The following is a 20,650-nucleotide window of genomic DNA, read 5'->3' as shown; positions in this document are numbered from 1 at the left end:
AAAGTGAAGTAAACTATCAATGTACAGTAAATTAACATAAATACATGTTGTATTTACAATGGAGTTTGTTCTTCACTGGTTGCCCTTTTCTTGTGGAAACAGGTCACAAATCTTGCTGCTGTGATTAAACACTGTGGTATGTCACCCAATAGATATGGGAGTTTATCAACATTTGATTTGTTTTGGAATTCTTTGTGTGTTCTGTGTAATCTGTAGGAAATATGTGTCTCTAAGGAGGTTAGGGAGTGCAGCTCAGTTTCCCCCTCATTTTGTGGGCAGTGAGCACATAACCTGTCTTGTGAGCCAGGTCTGCCGTCGGCGGCTTTTCTCAATAGCAAGTCTATGCTCATTGAGTCTGTACATAGTCAAAGATTTCCCTAAATTTGGGTTGGTCACAGTGGTCAGGTGTTCTGCCACTGTGTACTCTCTGTTTAGGGCCAAATAGCATTCTAGTTTGCTCTGTTTTTTTGTTAATTCTTTCCAATGTGTCAAGTAATTATCTTTTTGTTTTCTCATGATTTGGTTGGTTCTAATTGTGTTGCTGTCCTGGGGCTCTGTGGGGTCTGTTTGTGTTTGTGAACAGAGCCCCGGGACCAGCTTGCTTAGGGGGTGGGTGGGGGGGGGGGGCTCTTCTCCAGGTTCATCTCTCTGTGGGTGATGGCTTTGTTATGGAAGGTTTGGGAATCGCTTCCTTTTAGGTGGTTGTAGAATTTAACTGCTCTTTTCTGGATTTTGATAATTAGTGGGTATCGGCCTAATTCTACTCTGCATGCATTATTTGGTGTTTTACATTGTACACAGAGGATATTTGGTGTTTGGCCCATTTTGTGAATTCTTGGTTGATGAGAGGACCCCAGACCTCACAACCATGAATTGCAATGGGTTCTAGAATAGATTCAAGTCTTTTTTGCCAGATCTTAATTGGTATGTCAAATTTTATGTCCCTTTTGATGGCATAGAAGTCCCTAGATGCAATTTGTATTCGTGGTCCTGGCAACTGGACCTTTTTTTGGAACACCATTGTTTTTGTCTTACTGAGATTTACTTTCAGAGCCCAGGTCTGACAGAATCTGTGCAGAAGATCTAGGTGCTGCTGTAGTGCCCTCCTTGGTTTGTGACAGAAGCACCAGATCATCAGCAAACAGTAGAGACTTGACTTCAGATTAGGGTGAGTCTGGGTGCTGCAGACTGTTCGTTGATTCGTTGACATATATGTTGAAGAGGGTGGGGCTTAAGCTGCATCCCTGTCTCACCCCCCGGCACTGTGGAAAGAAATCTGTTGTACGGTAATTTGGTAAAAAGCCAATATGACATTTGCTTAGTACATTGTTTTCGCTGAGGAAATGTACAAGTCTGATGTTAATGATAATGCGAAGGATTTTCCCAAGGTTACTGTTGACACATATCCCATGGTAGTTATTTGGGTCAAATTTGTCTCCACTTTTGTGGATTGGGGTGATCAGTCCTTGGTTCCAAATATTGGGGAAGGTGCCAGAGCTGAGGATGATGTTAAAGAGTTGAAGTATAGCCAATTTGTAACGGCTTTCTTCCTGGGAAGGAGAGGAGGACCAAAATGCAGCGTGGTAAGTGTCCATGGTTTTTTATGAGAAAAACTGAACATGAACACATAAACAAAGTAACAAAGTGAAAACCCTGAAAACAGTCCCGTGTGGCACAAACACTGACACAGGAAACAACCACCCACAAAACCCAACACAAAACAGGCTACCTAAATATGGTTCCCAATCAGAGACAATGACTAACACCTGCCTCTGATTGAGAACCATATCAGGCCAAACATAGAACTAGACAAACTAGACATACAACATAAAATGCCCACCCAGCTCACATCCTGACCAACACTAAAACAAGGAAAACACACAAGAATTATGGTCAGAACGTGACAGTAGTACCCCCCCCCCCCCCCCCCCCCCCCCAAGGTGCGGACTCCGACCTAAACCTATAGGGGAGGGTCTGGGTGGGCATCTGTCCGCGGTGGCGGCGCTGGACGTGGACCCCACTCCATCATAGTCTTAGTCCACTGAGGGGCAGCTCCGGACTGGGGGGCAGCTCGGGACTGAGGGGTAGCTCAGGACTGAGGGGTAGCTCAGGACTGAGAGGTAGCTCAGGCTGGTTGACGGCTCTGGCAGCGTCTGGCTGACTGACGGCTCTGGCGGCTCCTGACTGACTGACGGCTCCTGGCTGACTGATGGCTCTGGCGGCTCCAGGCTGACTGACGGCTCTGGTGGATCCTGGCTGAATGGCGGCTCTGGCGGATCCTGGTTGACTGGCGGCTCTGGCAGCTCCTGGCAGACTGGTGGCTCTGGCAGCTCCTGGCAGACTGGTGGCTCTGGCGGCTCCTAGCAGACTGGAGGCTCTGGCGGCTCCTATGAGACTGGCGGCTCTGGCGGCTCCTTGCAGACTGGCGGCTCTGGCGGCTCCTTGCAGACGGGAGACTAGCAGCTCTGGACAGGCGGGAGACTCTAGCAGCTCTGGACAGGCGGGAGACTCTAGCAGCTCTGGACAGGCGAGGCGCACTGTTGGCCTGGTTCATGGTGCCGGCACTGGTGGTACTGGGCCGAGGACACGCACCTCAGGGCGAGTGCGGGGAGCTGCCACCGGAGGGCTGGTGCGTGGAGATGGTACTGGATAGACCGGACCGTGCAGGCGCACTGGAGCTCTTGAGCACTGAGCCTGCCCAACCTTACCTGGTTGAAAGCTCCCGGTCGCCCTGCCAGTGCGGCGAGGTGGAATAGCCCGCACTGGGCTGTGCAGGTGAACCGGGGACACCATGCGTAAGGCTGGTGCCATGTACGCCGGCCCAAGGAGACGCACTGGAGACCAGATGCGTAGAGCCGGCTTCATGACACCTGACTCGATGCCCACTCTAGCCCGGCCGATACGAGGAGCTGGTATGTACCGCACCGGGCTATGCACCCGCACTGGGGACACCGTGCGCTCCACAGCATAACACGGTGCCTGCCCGGTCTCTCTCGCCCTCCGGTAAGCACAGGAAGTTGGCGCAGGTCTCCTACCTGGCTTCGCCACACTTCCTGTGTGCCTCCCCCCCAAAAATTGGGGGGCTGACTCTCAGGCTTCCATCCACGCCGCCGTGCTGCCTCCTCATACCAGTGCCTCTCCTTCTTCGCTGCCTCCAGCTCTTCCTTGGGGTGGCGATATTCACCTGGCTGTGCCCAGGGTCCTTTCCCGTCTACGATCTCCTCCCAAGTCCATTTTTCCAAATAGTGCGCCTCTCTTGCTGTTGCTGCTGCTGCTGCCTCTCTTGCTGTTGCTGCTGCTGCTGCCTCTCCTGCTGTTGCTGCTTGTCACCACGCCACTTGGTCCTGTTGTGGTGGATGGTTCTGTAACGGCTTTCTTCCTGGGAAGGAGAGGAGGACCAAAATGCAGCGTGGTAAGTGTCCATGGTTTTTAATGAGAAAAACTGAACATGAACACATAAACAAAGTAACAAAGTGAAAACCCGAAAACAGTCCCGTGTGGCACAAACACTGACACAGGAAACAACCACTCACAAAACCCAACACAAAACAGGCTACCTAAATATGGTTCAATTGGAATTTGTGGTTTGTATATTTTATTATTTCATTTCAACCCCACATGACTTTTTGGGTTGGAGGGTTTTTATTTTGTCCTGTAGTTCATTCAATGTAATTGGAGAATCCAGTGGGTTCTGGTAGTCTTTAATAGTTGATTCTAAGATTTTAATTTGATCATGTATATGTTTTTGCTGTTTGTTCTTTGTTGTAAAGCCAAAACGATTGGATAAGTGGTTTATCCATACATCTCTGTTTTGGATAGATAACTCTTCGTGTTGTTGTTTGTTTAGAGTTTTCCAATTTTCCCAGAAGTGGTTCGATTCTATGGATTCTTCAAATACATTCAGCTAATTTCTGATGTGATGTTCCTTCTTTTTCTGTAATGTATTTCTGTATTATTTTAGTGATTCACCACAGTGAAGGCTCAGGTTTTCTGGGTCTCTATGTTTTAGGTTGGATAGGTTTCTCAATTTCTTTCTTAGGCTTTTGCATTCTTCATCAAACCATTTGTCATTGTTCTTGTCTTAGGTTGTCTGCTTGAAATGTTTAGATTTGATAGGAAAGCTGAGAGGTCAAATATACTGCTTAGGTTTTTTACTGCCAAGTTTACACCTTCACTATTACAGGAAATTGTCTAGAAGGGATTGAATTTGTTGTTGCCTAATTGTTTTTTGGTATATTTCCACACTATTTTCCTTCCATCTATAGCATTTCTTAATATTATTCAGTTCCTTTGGCTCTGAAGCCTCATGATTGAGCATAGCTCTGTTCAAGTAGAGTGTGATTTTGCTGAGATCTGATAGGGGTGTCTGTGGACTGACTGTGAATGATCTAAGATGGGTTGAGGTCAGTGATAAAATAGTCTACAGTACTACTGCCAAGAGATGAGCTATAGGTGTACCTACCATAGGAGTCCCCTCGAAGCCTACCATTGACTATGTATATAGCCAGCGTCCGACAGAGCTGCAGGTGTACCTACCATAGGAGACCCCTCGAAGCCTACCATTGACTATGTATATAGCCAGCGTCCGACAGAGCTGCTTCCGTGCTGTTGCCACCCTTTCCATCTGGGACCTCAGGTCATTTTTGCCCATGTGAATTATGATGTTGCTGGGGGACTCTAGTCTGTCCTCTGACAACAGCTCCATGCCTAGTGTTTGGGCACCAGAGTTTAGCCACTTTGTGTTTGTGAAAAGGTTTATCCTCTTGAATGTATTTGCCATTTGAGTCAATGAGGAGCACAATCTCTGGCTTTTGTATGTCCTCAGTGGATGTGGGGGGGTTGTCAGGAGGGCTATCAGGAGAGCTGACAGGAGGGGGTGGGGTCTGTTGGGTTGGTGGGTCCTGTGTTGTCTCTCCCATTGTGATGTTGAGGTTGTGGTCCGGGTCTGAGGTGGGCTGTTCTGCTGGCTTCTCTGGGGGAGTGCACTGCTCTCTGTTACACCTCAGCTTTCTGACCTCGTTCAGTACCGTGTGTGTCTCCATAAGTTCTCTCACCTCAGTCCATATAGCAGCCAGCTCTCTCAGCCAGCCGTCCATCTCCAACTTCTGCCCTCCGGGTCTTGTTGGGGGGTTGTTGTTGTGCTGGTCTGTTTTGTGGGTTTGTTCTGTCTGGATTGTGTGGACTAGCTCTCTGAGCTCCACCATGTCTCTCTCTAGCTCTGTGAATTTATCCCTCTCTCTCTATTTATTTATCTCTCTCTCCTCATACTCCTTTCTTCCTCACTGTTTCTTTCTTTCTCTCACTCTAGACCTCTCTTGATCTCTCTCTTACACTCAAATACTCCCCTGTTCTTGTTCCTCTTCTACTCTTTCTCTTTCCTCTCTCTTCTCCCTTTCTGTCTTTCTCCCTTTCGCCACTCAAACACTTTTCTCATCTGCAGATGGCTGTTGTAGCAGCATATGGTGCTCTGTCACATGTTAGCATTTCATAACAACTCCAATTAGTGCCATTAGGCATAGCTGTGAAATAACTGGAAATAACAGTCTTTATGTGTGGCTGTGGGGAGGGAATAACTTGTCACTTCCTCCTCTCATCTCTCTCTCTCTCTCCCTCTCTCCATCTCTCTCTCTCTCTGTAGATCGTAGTCGTTCTGAGGTGGACCTGTCTGTTCCTGGTTCTGCCAGTGATGAGGCCCTCAGTCTGAGGAGCCGCTCCGTTCCTGGGCTCAATGACACGGTACACACACACACACCTCTTGTCCACCTCCACACACCACCCACACACCTTACCCCTGAATAAGTCAACATATTTTTGCATGGCGATGCTGTCAGTTGAGTCTGGTAAATTGATGCTAGCATGCACAACTGAGGTTCGGTTTAAATGTGCGTTATGGGTTTAACCATTTACTAACTCGCTTAGTTTCTTAACAAAACATTTTTGTCTGCTCTGGTTGGTGTGGTCTTGGTTATTCTTCGAGGAAACGTAGCGTAGCTAATTGCAGTGTTTGTTCTGTCTGAAAACTAGCTAAAAGAAAATGTTTCACAGCAAGAGAGGTGTTGCTACATTCATCCATTTTCCATCATTTTATCGAGCGAATTAAGAAGGAATATCTATGTCATTTTTAACAATGTAGGCTAAGAAGCAAAATTCGGTTTTCCATCAAAATAATGATTCTTGTGAGTTTAAGAATATGTGACAAGAGAAAAGATAAATCGCTCTTATTAAACTCTCCAGATCATTTACCATCAATGGATGCCGATTTAACTTGTTTTGACTGCTATGATTAAGCAATAAGGCCAGAGGAGGTGTAATGTATGGCCAATATACCATGGCTAGGGGCTGTTCTTAGGGCATAGCCCTTAGCTCTGGTATATTGGCCATATACAACAAACCCCTGAGGTGCCTTATTGCTATTATAAACTGGTTACCAACGTAATTAGACCAGTAAAAAGTATGTTTTTGTCATACCCCTGGTAAACGTCTGATATACCATGCTTTCAACCAATCAGCATTCAGAGCTCAAACCACCCAGTTTATAATTGTAAATAAATCTTGTTTGCCCATGTGCATAACTATAGATATATCCGACAGGAGAGTTTGAGTGATGAAAGTTGGACAGAGGATCTCAAAATCTCTGGGCAAGAAACACTTGGACGAACTTCAAAAACCGAATGTGAGGCTATTTTCGGGCATTTGTGCCGTTATAATGTGCCAGATGCTAACACTATAAACTGTTATAAATGGCCTATTTGCAAGATTGACTTGTTATTTCAATAGGCCTAGGCTACTGACTAAAATCTGGGTTGAAAATTGCAATTCAACTTTGCTAAGCTAGATGCAGATAGCCTATAGCCCAGGGGTACTCAACTAGTATTTCAGAAGGTCCAGTGACAGATGTCCGGATGGATATCGTCCTTTGTCGGCGCTGTGGTACAAGCGTAGAAACAAAGCTTTTAGTCTACGACTTAGGAAACATTTTGTTACATAAAATGTAAATTAAATACATTAAATTAGACTAATAAGTACTATTAATTACTACTTCTTTTGAATGTAAGAATATGCAACATTACATCAACATTGCTGAATTATGAAAGTGGTTGCATAATTATCTATCTAAAAAGTCCACCATTATACATGGGCCTTGAATTAAATAATTCATTTTTTATCAAATAAAGTGCATGTTTTCGGGAGAACGAAGCAGAGTTTCTGAATGCACAGAATGTCAATGTGGGCCATGCAATATTCATGTAGAAGTCACTCTGGGCCTTGCCCTTGCATCAATGAGAGAAATGACACTTTCTGTCAACTGCCAATGGTTTTAACTTTGGCACAAATGGTGTGAGAGCAACTCTGAGACATTAGTGCAGGTGTTCATTGGTAAACCTGGTGCGGTATTTGTTTTTAATAAAGTTCATTGTGGAGAAGGCTGTATTCACAGCTGTATGTGGAGCCACACATTGTCAGGGTGTATAGTGCCTGTTTCTTGAGAACAGGGACAGCAGCTGAAGGCACCATCTTTCCCCAGAAAGTGACAGGGTCACAATGACCAGCCTGCTCGTTCAAAGACACATTTCCTTCCAGCTTAATCAACAATTTTATTGGGTGATGCAACATCTACCCATCTGAAGATCTGTTTTGCTTCTTTTGACAACTAAGAAAGGGTCCTGGATGAGCAGCAGCAGTTCTCTTCCAACAGTGAAGTCCTCAAAGCAAGCCTTGAAGTTATCCATCAGCTTCTAGATGAAATCAACATGATTGGGAACATCTTTGTCTCCCTGCGTTTGCACCAGAAGATTGGGGAAGTGGACAAGTTCTCTCTGAAGATCATTCTTGAAAAGCTCCAATTTCTTCTGGAAAGCCCGGACTGCTGTTATCATATCACACACTGTGTTGTCCTGTCCCTGCAGCTTAACATTCAGTTGATTAAGGTGTGATGTAATGTCTGTCAAAAATGCAACTGTTTCCATCTTCTCCTCATCTTCCAAAAACTCTGTCACTTATTTGCTCTAATATGAACGCTTTGATTTCCTCCTGAATGGCCCAAAAGTGTTCCAAAACCCTGCCTTTGCTGAGCCATCTGACATTGTTGTGCTGTAGTAACTCATCAAAACTGGCATTGACCTCTGTCAGAATGCCTCGTAGCAAGCGGTGTTGTAGGGATGAAGTTGCTCTCAAAAGGTTGATCAGTTTCGTCATCGTTGTCATGACCTCAGAATGCTATTTTCCCAGACTGGCACACAGGACAGATTGATGGATGATGCAGTGATATGATGTCAGGGTGGTCCTCTTTCAAACGTGCAACCAGTCCTCTCCCTCATGGCTATACCTCCATCTGTGGTGATGGAGACCCCTGACTTCAGATCTATCCCCCTTTTTGTCAGCATCCCATTGATGGCCTCATGGATATCCTCTCCCCGTGTGTGTGCTTCTAGATGTGTTAAGCCCAACAGCTCCTCGCAGAATTCCTTCTTTGCTTCGTTAGAAAATCTGACTAACACCAGACGCTGGGCATTATCAGTGTTATCTGTTGGTTCATCCACAGCTAAAGAAAAGCATGGTGCATTCTGAATGGGCTCATCCAGGCTGTGTCACATCCGGCCGTGATTGGGAGTCCCATAGGGCGGCGCACAATTGGCCTAGCGTTGTCCGGCTTTGGCCGGGGTAGGCCGTCATTGTAAATAAGAATTTGTTCTTAACTGAATGGCCCAAAACAAATTTTAAAAAATACATTTAAAAATGTAAGAATAAAGTTAAGTTAAATCTTCAGCTAATATTTCAGTTCTCCTCATTGCTGTGGAATCTGACAGTGGGACCTGTTTGATCTTTACCCTCAGCTCATCTTTTTGTTTACCTTCAAGCAAGGTGTCAGCAACTTCACACATTCTTTTACCATCTCAGTGTCTGAAAATGTTTTTTTTTTGTGTTTTCCAAAAACCTAAGCTATCCTCAGTGAACACTCAGTTGCATGTTATTGGGCTCTCACTGAATAGACAAGGACTTTGGTGGACCTCTCATAGTGGTGGACCTCTCATATTGGTTGACCTCTCATATTGTTGGACCTCTCATAGTGGTGGACCTCTCATAGTGGTGGATCTCTTATAGTGGTTGACCTCTCATATTGTTGGACCTCTCATAATGGTGGACCTCTCATATTGGTGGAACTCTCATAGTGGTTGACCTCTCATGTTGTTGGACCTCTCATAGTGGTGGACCTCTCATATTGGTGGATCTCTCATAGTGGTTGACCTCTCATATTGTTGGACCTCTCATATTTGTGGACCTCTCATAGTGGTGGACCTCTCATAGTGGTGGACCTCTCATACTGGTGGACCTCATAGTGGTGGACCTCTCATATTGGTGGACCTCTCATATTGGTGCACCTCTCATAGTGGTGGACCTCTCATATTGGTGGACCTCTCATAGTGGTGGACCTCTCATATTGGTGGACCTCTCATAGTGGTGGACCTCTCATATTGGTGGACCTCTCATAGTGGTGGACCTCTCATATTGGTGGACCTCATATTGGTGGACCTCTCATATTGGGATTTGAGTTGGTTAATCTTGTTTGATCTCACCTCCGTGTTCAGGGGATCCGTCTGATCGAATTTACTATGCCTGGTGTCATAATGCCGCTTAACATTGTCACTTTTCACGAGCGCTATGGACTCGCTGCATATCAGGCACATTGGTTTTGTGCTAGTTGCAGGGAGAATGAATATATACTGTTCCGTCCACTCGTCTTTGAATATACGGTTTTCAGAGTCAACTTTTTTTTTTCTAAACAAACCATATTAACAAAGATACTGGTAACTAAGCTCCTTCTATCTGTGATAGTAACAGTTGAACCGCGGTCAAATCTTTCTGTTTATTTCCTGCCTGCTTGTCCCAGGGTTCTGCAGAGGATATTTGGATTGATGTAAATGGGCCTCTTGTATTTGCATATAACCATGCGATTGGATTAGACGGGGCACTAATAGAGGTGGGTGTTGCTTCTAGAGAGAGCGAGAAGGAGAGGTTGCTGAGTTAAAGAGGCCACTGCGCCCGGTAGATTTTTTAAGCTGTGTAAAAATAATTGATTGACTTTTAACACAAGGCTACAACAGCAAACTGAGTTATAGGCTATTTATGAAATATGTTTGCAAGCTCCAGGTAGGTTACACAAGTGGCACAAATTGATTTGCAATGACTCCAGTGATATCTTCATTTCAATATATTTATTGTATCAAATTGAAGGCTACAGTAGCCTGCAATGGCATACAATTAATGGCCTACTTGATGACCAACTGATGTAAATGTAGTGTATCATTCTCCACATTTCATGTCATTTTCATTGTGGTCTTTTTCCCCATAACACAAGCACACGAGGGAGTTCCATAATTTCCATTTCAAATTTCCACTCGCACAGCGCTCCAAACCCTAGAACTGAGCATGAGTAAAACTCATTGCTTGATACTGTTCTCCATAAGAAAAGTTGACATTAGAATGCAGGTTACTTTAAACCACCTCTGAGCGAATTCATCTAAAGAGCTCTAGTGCGCCTAAAGTAGTTTTCCAATGCTTTGTCTCTGTTCTATCGGTTCTAGATGGTTAATATGTTTTATGGAAAAGGGGTGTCTCCATAATGACCAATCTAAATGGCCTGGTAAAAAGTTGTCTCCTTGACTCAGCTGCCTCTGCACTCAATCAGTAATAGCCTGCTCACTGCCTGATAGTCAGCAGCAGCAGGTCACAATGAGAAATACACTACTGTTCAAAAAAAAAAGAGTCCATTAAAATAACATCAAAATTGATCAGAAATACAGTGTAGACATTGTTAATGTTGTAAATGACTATTGTAGCTGGAAACGGCCAATATTTTATGGAATATCTACAAAGGTGTACAGAGGCCCATTATCAGCAACCACCACTCCTGTGTTCCAATGGCACGTTGTGTTAGCTAATCCTAGTTTATCATTTTAAAAGTCTAATTGATCATTAGAAAACCGTTTTGCAATTATGTTAGCAGAGCTGAAAACTGTTGTTCTGATTAAAGAAGCAATAAAACTGTCCTTCTTTAGACTAGTTGAGTATCTGGAGCCTCAGCAAATGTGCTTTTCTTTCAAAAACAAGGACATTTCTAAGTGATCCTAAACTTTTGAACGGTAGTGTATATACAGTATCAGTCAAAAGTTTGGACACACCTACTTATTCAAGGGTTTTTCTTGAACATTGTAGGATGATAGCGAAGACATCAAAGCTATGAAATAACACATGGAATCATGTAGTAACCAAAACATTGTTAAACAAATCTAAATATATATTATATTTGAGATTCTTCAAAGCAGCCACCCTTTGCCTTGATGACAGATATGCACACTCTTGGCATTATCTCAACCAGCTTCATGAGGAATGTTTTTCAAACTGTTTTGAAGGAGTTCCCACATATGCTGAGCACTTGTTGGCTGCTTTTCCTTCACTCTGCGGTCCAACTCATCCCAAACCATCTCAATTAGGGTGAGGTCAGGTGATTGTGGAGGCCAGGTCATCTGATGCAGCATTCCATCACTCTCCTTCTTGGTCAAATAGCCCTTACACAGCCTGGAGGTGTGTTGGGTCATTGTCCTGTTGAAAAACAAATGATAGTCCCACTGAGCACAAACCAGATTTAACATTCATTTTCAGTCTATGCCTATACATTGTGGGGGCTATTGCCCAGTTAAGAGCTCATTAGTGAGTGTAGCCTCACATAAAAGCCTGTAGCAGCAGCTGAGTAGCAAGGCTGGAGGCTGTGTGGTGGAACAGCTGTACATAAGAACCACTGGCTAAGGGTCACTACTCCATATTTACTGTAGGTGAGCATTTAATTAAGTTGTCTGATCTTTCTACACACGTGAATACACAATCACACACATGCACAGACACATACACAATTACACACATACACAGACACACACACTCATAAAGAGCTCAAAGACAGTGTGTGATAAGCAAGTAATCTAATTAACACCCTGACCTGTCTGAATAAATCCTGACCTGTCTGATTAAATCCTGACCTGTCTGATTGAATTTGAAGTTGCCACAGAAAACTGACGGATGTGTTTACACTGTATTGCCTTATTACTGTGAATCTACAGAGAGATTCCATTGGTTGATGTCTCCTTTGATGGTTTCTGTGTTCTCCAGGAGTTTGATGATAATGATAAAGACGAGGACATCGATGCTCTGATGTCGGCACACAGCAAGGCTGCCAGCCGACGCATGAGCTGCGCTGTGTCTACGGTAATACCCTGCCGTATAGTAAACACAGACACACACACAAACGCACACACACACACATAATGGACACAAAGATGCATCTGCCATGCTCTGGCACACAAGAAGACAGACTGGCAGGCCTACTGCCACACACACACACAGCCCATAAAGAGGATTGATGAGTGAGTCATGGCTGTGTTGAAACCATTGTGTGAACAGTGTCAATAGCACCAGTGACCTCAGGGCTGAGGAACAGCAGGGCAGTGTCTCACACACACACACAGCACAGCTCACAGCACAGCTCACAGCACAACTCACAGCACAGCTCACAGCACAGCTCACAGCACAGCTCACAGCACAGCTCATATATAGACATTGACTAGGAGCCAGGAAAATGTGCCTAAACTCACAGGTGTATATACTGTATATCTTTTGTATGTGTGCTATGCTCTGGTAGAACCTTGCTTAGAACAACATTTCTGTTTCTTTTCTCACAACACTAAACTAAATAATTAGCTGAGTTTTGTGATTGACAGAATCATATTGACCGACTCTCTTAAGTTCCTATTTTGAGACCTAGGTCTCTTTTACAAATGAGCCCTGCAGAATACAAACATACACACATCCCACTGGGCACAGACTATTCCCACGTTAATAAATAGGAAATACCCCCCAGAATATAGAAGAGATCAAAAACACAATCATAAAAAAAGGACAAATTGGAGACATTGTTAGGTTAACAGGCGACACACACTTCCTGCCTGTCTGACATTTCTAATTTCACCTCAGACATGACTAACAACATTAATTCTGGCCGTGGGCTCTGCTCTCAATAACAGCAGAGGTGGAGGGCCATGATTACAGAGATTATGGAGATGAATGGTGACTGGCTTCTGTGAATCTCCCTGCTTGAAAATATTGTATGAATAGAACAGAATGAATATAGGGGTGGATGAGGGAAACAAACACACAGTAGATATCTATAGCAGCAATTCTTCCTATAATGTTCATGTACACTGTGAGTAATATTCATCATAACTGAAGCCCGGTGTTCCGGTTTCGGTGGCATGCATTGAAACGTGTGGTTTTCTCGTGGCTTTCCTTTGCAAAATAACTATGAATTAACTGACTTATTTTCAAGTAATTGTCAGCATATAACATCACATTAAGGTGTGGGACGTTAACTGTATCACAAGGAACAATAGTTGGTCTATTTCGCTCCAGCAGCTGGCAAACAACCAATGGGTTGGGGGGTTCTGGGTGGGGAACAATCAATGGGTGGGTTTCCCTGTGGCTCCTGCTTTTGGTTTCACACCCATGGGGTTATTAACACTGAAGATAAGAATGACATCATCAATATTATTATTTTTTTAAATTAAATGGCAACCCTAGCTATTTGTTCCAGCTGTCTTGATATCCTGGCAATATAGCCATGATCAAAGAAGCCGGGACCGAGAGACTAAAAAACAGCAATCAGACTGTTAAATAGCCATCACTAGCCGGCTACCAACCGGCTACTCAACCCTGCACCTTAGAGGCTGCTATCCTATATACATAGACATGGAATCACTTGCCACTTTAATAATGGAACACTAGTCACTGATAGGAGAAAACTGAGCATGGATCAACAACATTGCAGTTACCCCACAATACTAAACTAAATGACAGAGTGAAAAGAATGAAGCCTGTACAGAATAAAAAATATTCCAAAACATGCATCCTGTTTGCAATAAGGCATTAAAGTAAAACTGTAAAAAATGTGGGAAACCAATTAACGGTTTGTCCTGAATACAAATTGTTATGTTTGTAGAAAATCCAATACAACACATTACTAAGTACCACTGTCCATATTTTCAAGCATAGTGCAAACAAACAATTCACTCCAAAAAAATTGTGCACTCACTCTCCTTCCAGGCAAAGAGTGGGCGTGCATACCCATAACATGATGCAGTCTGCATCATGCATGCCTGGAAGGAGAGTGAGTGCACAATTTTTTTGGAGTGAATTGTTTGTTTCAGAAAGTTGAACAGGCTATAGTCTATTTAGTTTAATTTAAAATCTATTGGGTGTACTTTTAGATGGACTGTAAGGCTATAACCTAGCAAAATGTGGAAAAAGTCAAGGGGTCTGAATACTTTCCGAAGGCACTGTATAGGCCTAGCGTATTATGCGGTAGAGCCCGGTGCGCTCTATTCCAGCTCCTCGCATTGGCCGGGCTAGAATGGGCATCCAGCCAGGAAGGAGGGTGCTGGCTCAGCGCTCTGGGTCTCCAGTATACCTCTTTGGACCAGGATATCCTGCGCCGGCTCTGCGTACTGTGTCTCCGGTGGGTCTGCACAGCCCAGTGCATCCTGCATTTGCAGGGCGAAAATAAACATCCAGCCAGGACGGGTTGTGTCAGCTCTACACTCCAGACCTTCAGTACCACCAGTGCCGACACCACGCACCAGGCTTCCAGTGCGCCTCCAGAGTCCAGTACGTCCTGTTCCTTCTCCCCGCACTCGACCTGAGGTGCGTGTCACCAGCCCGGTACCACCAGTGCCGGCACCAGGCCTACAGTGCGCCTCGGCAGTCCAAAGAGTCCGGCGACAGTCCTCAGTCCAGAGCGTCCGGCGACAGTTCACAGACCGAAACCTCCAACGACGGGCCACAGTCCGGAACCTTCAACGTCGGGCCACAGTTTGGGGTCTCCAGTGACGGTCCCCAGCTCGGGGTCTCCAGCGACGGTCCCCAGTTCAGAACATCCGGCGATGATCCATGCAGCAAGGGTCCCCAGTCCGGGGCCTACGGCGAGGATCCGCAGTCCAGAGCCTCCGACGATGATCCACAGGTCAGTGCTACAAGAGCGGACTCAATGTAAAGAAGGGGGGCGGCGTCCAGAACCAGATCCTCCACCGAAGTTAGATGCCCACCCAGACCCTCCCATATAGGTTTAGGTTGCAGCCGGGAGTCCGCACCTTTGGGTGCCCTGACCTTAGTTATCTTTGTTTTCTTTATTATTTTGGTTAGGTCAGGGTGTGACAAGGGTGGTTGGTTTAGTTTTTCCCTGTCTAGGGTTTTTGTATATCTATGGGGTTTTCGTATTGTCTAGGTATATGTAGGTCTATGGTGGCCTGAATTGGTTCCCAATCAGAAGCAGCTGTTTATCGTTGTCTCTGATTGGGGATCCTATTTAGGTTGCCATTTTCCATTTTGGTTTTGTGGGTTATTGTCTATGTGTAGTAGCATGTCAGCAGTAGTTTATAGCGTCACGTTCGTGTTGTTAGTTTGTTTAAGTGTTCTTCATGAAATAAAATGACGTATTCCAATCAGCCTTGGTCTCCTCGTTATGACGTACGTGACACATGGTTTCTGGGTGGGGAGGGAGGATGCTGGTGGGTGGATGGGGACTGAGTTGGGGGTTATCTTTGTATACATTCCTTTGATAGTTGTTTTGTTCCTGTAACCCCCCCCCCCCTAAAAATAGACAACACTAAATAAAAAGTTGGTCCCCAAAAAAGAATATGAAGCCCAGAAGGCTGATTCTCTTGTATCTACTAAAATTGGAAATCCATTGCTCCCAGATATGTTGCTTTGGTGGAAGCATCTGTGTTTAGTTGTCTTTGATATTTACTGGTGCTTTCAGCCTGTCCGCTGTGTCCTTCTGTTTATTCATTGAGGACTTCTAATCGGGTCCTGCTTCATCTGATAATCACCATGGTAACCCTGAAAGATTCAGTTTTGTGTCCGTGTCTGGGGTTTCTGCCCTGGTACATGGGGTCTGTCCTCTCGTCTCTGTCCTCTTTACACTTTCACATGTATCACCCCTCTCTCCCTCCTCCCTCTTCCTTCCTTCCCTCTCTCCTCCTTCCCTCTCTCCTCTCTTTCTATCTCCTCTCTCCTTCACTCTCTCCGTCCTCCTTCTCTCTCTCCTCCTCCCCCTGCTGGCTCGGGTTCTATTCTTCCTCTGGCTGCTAGTCTTCTACTCCCGGCTCAGAGAGAAAATGGGGCTACCTCAGTGTTCCTGGCGACTCAGACGCAGAAACTGTGAGTTCTTGCCTCCTTGTGTATGTGTGCACCCCACTTATTGTGAATATGTTTCCACCAATCGGTGCCGCTGTGCTCCCATTGCTGCCACTGACTGCCTAAATTGGTCATTCATCATACTGGCTCACTCTATGACATAAATTAGATCAACTTTAGTGTTTTACATTCCCCAGCCAGACCCATCTCTCACCAAATGACTCAATCTGTCCATTCTAGATTTTTACCTGCACAAAGACGAAAGGCTATCCCTGCCTCCATCTGTCTTCCTCCTTTTCCCTCCACTCCATTCTTAATTTCTCCCCCACTCTGGCTCTCCTCTTCTCTCCCTCGTCTGTTCTGATTCTCTACCCCTGATCCTCTACTTCTCTGTCCTCCATTCTGATATTTTCCTCTCCCCTCTTCCCCCTCCTCTATTACTATTTTAATCATTTTGCTCTCTCCCTACCCATCTCCTCTCTCTTCTCCCTTTATCCTATCTATTCTCTCTCTCCCTCTCCTCTCTTCCCCCCTCTCTTCTCCTCACAGAGCAGTCTGAACAGTATGATGAGTATGTACAGTGAGACTGGTGACTATGGCAACGCCAACGTGAGTGGCGAGCTGCTGTTGAACATCAGCTACAGCTATAAGACAGGCGCTCTTAACGTCCTGGTGAAGGAGTGTCGCAACCTGGCCACCGGGGATGAGAAGAGGCAACGCACAGATGCGTAAGGGCACACACACACACACTTTTTTTTTCATTTCACCTTTATTTAACCAGGTAGGCTAGTTGAGAACAAGTTCTCATTTACAACTGCGACCTGGCCAAGATAAAGCAAAGCAGTGCGACATAAACAACAACACAGAGTTACACATGGAATAAACAAACATACAGTCAATAATACAATAGAGAAAGTCTAAATACAGTGTGTGGTAGGATAAGGGGGGTGAGGCAATAAATAGGCCATAGTGGCAAAATTATTGCAGTATGGCAAATTTAACACTGGGGTGATAGATGTGCAGAAGATGAGTGTGCAAGTAGAGGTACTGAGGTGCAAAGGAGCAAAATAAATCAAATAAATAACAACATGGTGATGAGGTAGTTGGATGTGCTATTTACAGATTGGCTATGTACAGGTGCAGTGATCTGTGAGCTACTCTGACAGCTGGTGCTTAAAGCTAGTGATGGAGATATGAGTTTCCAACTTCAGTGATTTTGCAGTTCGTTCCAGTCATTGGCAGCAGAGAACTGGAAGGAAAGGCGGCCGAAGGAGGGAAAGGCGGCCGAAGGAGGAATTGGCTTTGGGGGTGAACCGTGAGATATACCTGCTGGAGCGCGTGCTGCGGGTGGGTGCTGCTATGATGACCAGTGAGCTGAGATAAGACGGGGCTTTACCTAGCAGAGACTTGTAGATGACCTGGAGCCAGTGGGTTTGGCGACGGATATGAAGCGAGGGCCAGCCAACGAGAGCATACAGGTCGCAGCGGTGGATAGTATATGGGGCTTTGGTGACAAAACGGATGGCACTGTGATAGACTGCATCCAATTTGCTGAGTAGAGTGTTGGAGGCTATTTTGTAAATAAGTCAAGGATTGGTAGGATAGTCAGTTTTACTAGGGTATGTTTGACAGCATGAGTGAAGGATGCTTTGTTGCGATATAGGAAGCCGATTCTAGATTTAATTTTGGATTAGAGATGCTTAATATGAGTCTGGAAGGAGAGTTTACAGTCTAACCAGACACTTAGGTATTTGTAGTTGTCCACATATTCTAAGTCAGAACTGTCCAGAGTAGTGATGCTGGACGGGTGGGTAGGTGTGGGCAGCGATTGGTTGAAGAGCATGCATTTAGTTTTGCTTGCATTTAAGAGTGGTTTGAGGCCACGGAAGGAGAGTTGTATGGCATTGAAGCTCGTCTGGAGGTTAGTTAACACAGTATCCAAAGAAGGGCCAGAAGTATACAGAATGGTGTCGTCTGCGTAGAGGTGGATCAGAGAATCACCAGCAGCGAGACCGACTGTTATGTAACTAGCAGTGGTGGGTGCGGAGTCAGGCGCAGAGAGCAGAGGTTTAAGGAAAACCGTATTTATTCTGGTGAGAAAAGGTCATGCCAAAACAACAGGCGAATAAATGACCGGCCCAAAACAGGACACAAACAGTCTGTAAAAATACAAACAACACCATCCACAAAACAGAACAGAGAAACAAGCCCGCACAAAAGCAGGCGGGCATAACAGGCTTAAATAGCCCTAAACCAAACCCCAAACGAGAAACAGGTGAAACCAATAAGACATAACCAACAGAAAAGGAAAAGGGAATCGATGGCAGCTAGTAGACCGGTGACGACGTCCGCCGCCCGAACAGGAAGGGGAGCCACCTTCGTTGGAAGTCGTGACAGCGACATCATTGATGTATACAGAGAAAAGAGTCAGCCCGAGGATTGAACACTGTGGGACCCCCATAGAGACTGCCAGAGGTCCGGACAACAGACCCTCCGATTTGACACACTGAACTCTATCAGAGAAGTAGTTGGTGAACCAGCCTAGGCAGTCATTTGAGAAACCAAGGCTGTTGAGTCTGCCGATAAGAATGTGGTGATTGACAGAGTCGAAAGCCTTGGCCATGTCGATGAATATAGCTGCACAGTACTGTCTCTTATCGATGGCGGTTATGACAGGGTTTAGGACCTTGAGCGTGCTTGAGGTACACCCGTGACCAGCTCGGAAACCAGATTGCATAGCGGAGAAGGTACGGTGGGATTCGAAATGGTCGGTGATTTGTTTGTTAACTTGGCTTTGGAAGACCTTAGAAAGGCAGGGTAGGATAGATATAGGTCTGTAGCAGTTTGGGTCTAGAGTGTCTCCCCCTTTGAAGAGGGGGATGACCGCAGCAGCTTTCCAATCTTTGGGGATCTCAGACGATATGAAAGAGAGGTTGAACAAGCTAGTAATAGGGGTTGCAACAATTTTGGCGGATCATTTTAGTAAGAGAGGGTCCAGATTGTCTAGCCCAGCTGATTTGTAGGGGTCCAGATTTTGCAGCTCTTTCAGAACATCAGCTATCTGGATTTGGGTGAAGGAGAAATGGGGAGGCTTGGGCAAGTTGCAGTGAGGGGTGCAGGGCTGTTGACCGGGGTCGGGGTAACCAGGTGGAAAGCATGGCCAGCTGTAGAAAAATGCTTATTGAAATTGTCAATTATCACGGATTTATCGGTGGTGACAGTGTTTCCTAGCCTCAGTGCAGTGGGCAGCTGGGAGGAGGTGCTCTTATTCTCCATGGACTTTACAGTGTCCCAGATCTTAGTGTTACAGGATGCAAATTTCTGTTTGAAAAATCTAGCCTTTGCTTTCCTAACTGCCTGTGTATATTGGTTCCTAACTTCCCTGAAAAGTTGCATATCGTGGGGGCTATTCGATGCTAATGCAGAACGCCACAGGAGGCAGTACGCCACTGAAGAACCTATGCTTACTGTGAAATTACACACACTTCATTATCACACATTCACACTTGAAAAAGAACACACACCTCTTAACATCACAGTTCCTGACCGTCAGCTCAACTTGAACCAATCCATGAGTGACGTGTGACCTCAGCATGACCCACAATAACTGTGACATTCATGGTATGTCAGAGTAACCTTAGTGAAGGGTGATCATATGGATCACAGCACACAGGTCTTCCTATGAAGAGTGTGGCTGAATGTCTTTTCCATTGGCAGCTATGTGAAGGCCTACCTCCTCCCAGACAAGTCTCGCCAGAGCAAGAGGAAGACCAGCATCAAGACCAACACAATCAACCCTGTATTCAACGAGAACCTTAGGGTGAGGGAGTGTGTGTGTGTGTGTGTGTGTGTGTGTGTGTGTGTGTGTGTGTGTGTGTGTGTGTGTGTGTGTGTGTGTGTGTGTGTGTGTGTGTGTGTGTGAACTTGTGTGTAGCTTTATTTTCCTGCTGTAGCAAACTGAATTAAGATCCTACATCTGTACAGTATATAATTTAATTAAGCCTGCTCCTCCCATGTGTTTTTTTTAACCTGTACCACCATACCTACAGTGTATAGCCGTCAATAGACTTCACCTCAAGCACCCCTGCTGTACATGTGTTATTCCTGTAAGAGCATCGGCAGGAACTTTGATTTTTGTACTCAGTCCTACTCTCCTGTCATCACTTTCTCCTGTGCTGTTTTGTGTAGTATGTGATCAGCCACTCCCAGTTGGAAACACGAACGCTGCAGCTGTCTGTGTGGCACCATGACCGCTTCGGACACAACAGCTTCCTGGGGGAGGTGGAGCTGACCTTTGACTCCTGGGAGTTTGACAGCAACACGGAGGAGTGGTACTCTCTGCAGCCCAAGGTATCCTGTGTGCAGATGGACAATAGTGTATATGTGTGGATTTATACAGCGCTGTATGTTTATC

The 20,650-nt window shown here is 45.4% G+C and overlaps 1 protein-coding gene across 1 annotated transcript in view; it reads left to right on the top strand.

Annotated features, from left to right (window-relative positions):
• The window catches only part of LOC139404010 (synaptotagmin-like 5), an 84,742-nt gene that overhangs the window by 61,874 nt on the left and 2,218 nt on the right, over positions 1-20,650 (top strand). Inside the window, exons 8-13 of the mRNA XM_071147178.1 lie at positions 5,639-5,736; positions 12,163-12,258; positions 16,192-16,260; positions 16,786-16,964; positions 19,954-20,056; positions 20,425-20,586. Coding sequence (XP_071003279.1) covers positions 5,639-5,736; positions 12,163-12,258; positions 16,192-16,260; positions 16,786-16,964; positions 19,954-20,056; positions 20,425-20,586 — 707 coding nt within the window. The remainder of the gene's footprint in view (positions 1-5,638; positions 5,737-12,162; positions 12,259-16,191; positions 16,261-16,785; positions 16,965-19,953; positions 20,057-20,424; positions 20,587-20,650) is intronic.

This window comes from Oncorhynchus clarkii, chromosome 3 (genome assembly GCF_045791955.1).
Source record: "Oncorhynchus clarkii lewisi isolate Uvic-CL-2024 chromosome 3, UVic_Ocla_1.0, whole genome shotgun sequence".
NCBI classification, from domain to species: domain Eukaryota; kingdom Metazoa; phylum Chordata; class Actinopteri; order Salmoniformes; family Salmonidae; genus Oncorhynchus; species Oncorhynchus clarkii.
Note: the sequence above shows the minus strand (reverse complement) of the source record. Positions and strands in the feature narration are given on the sequence as shown.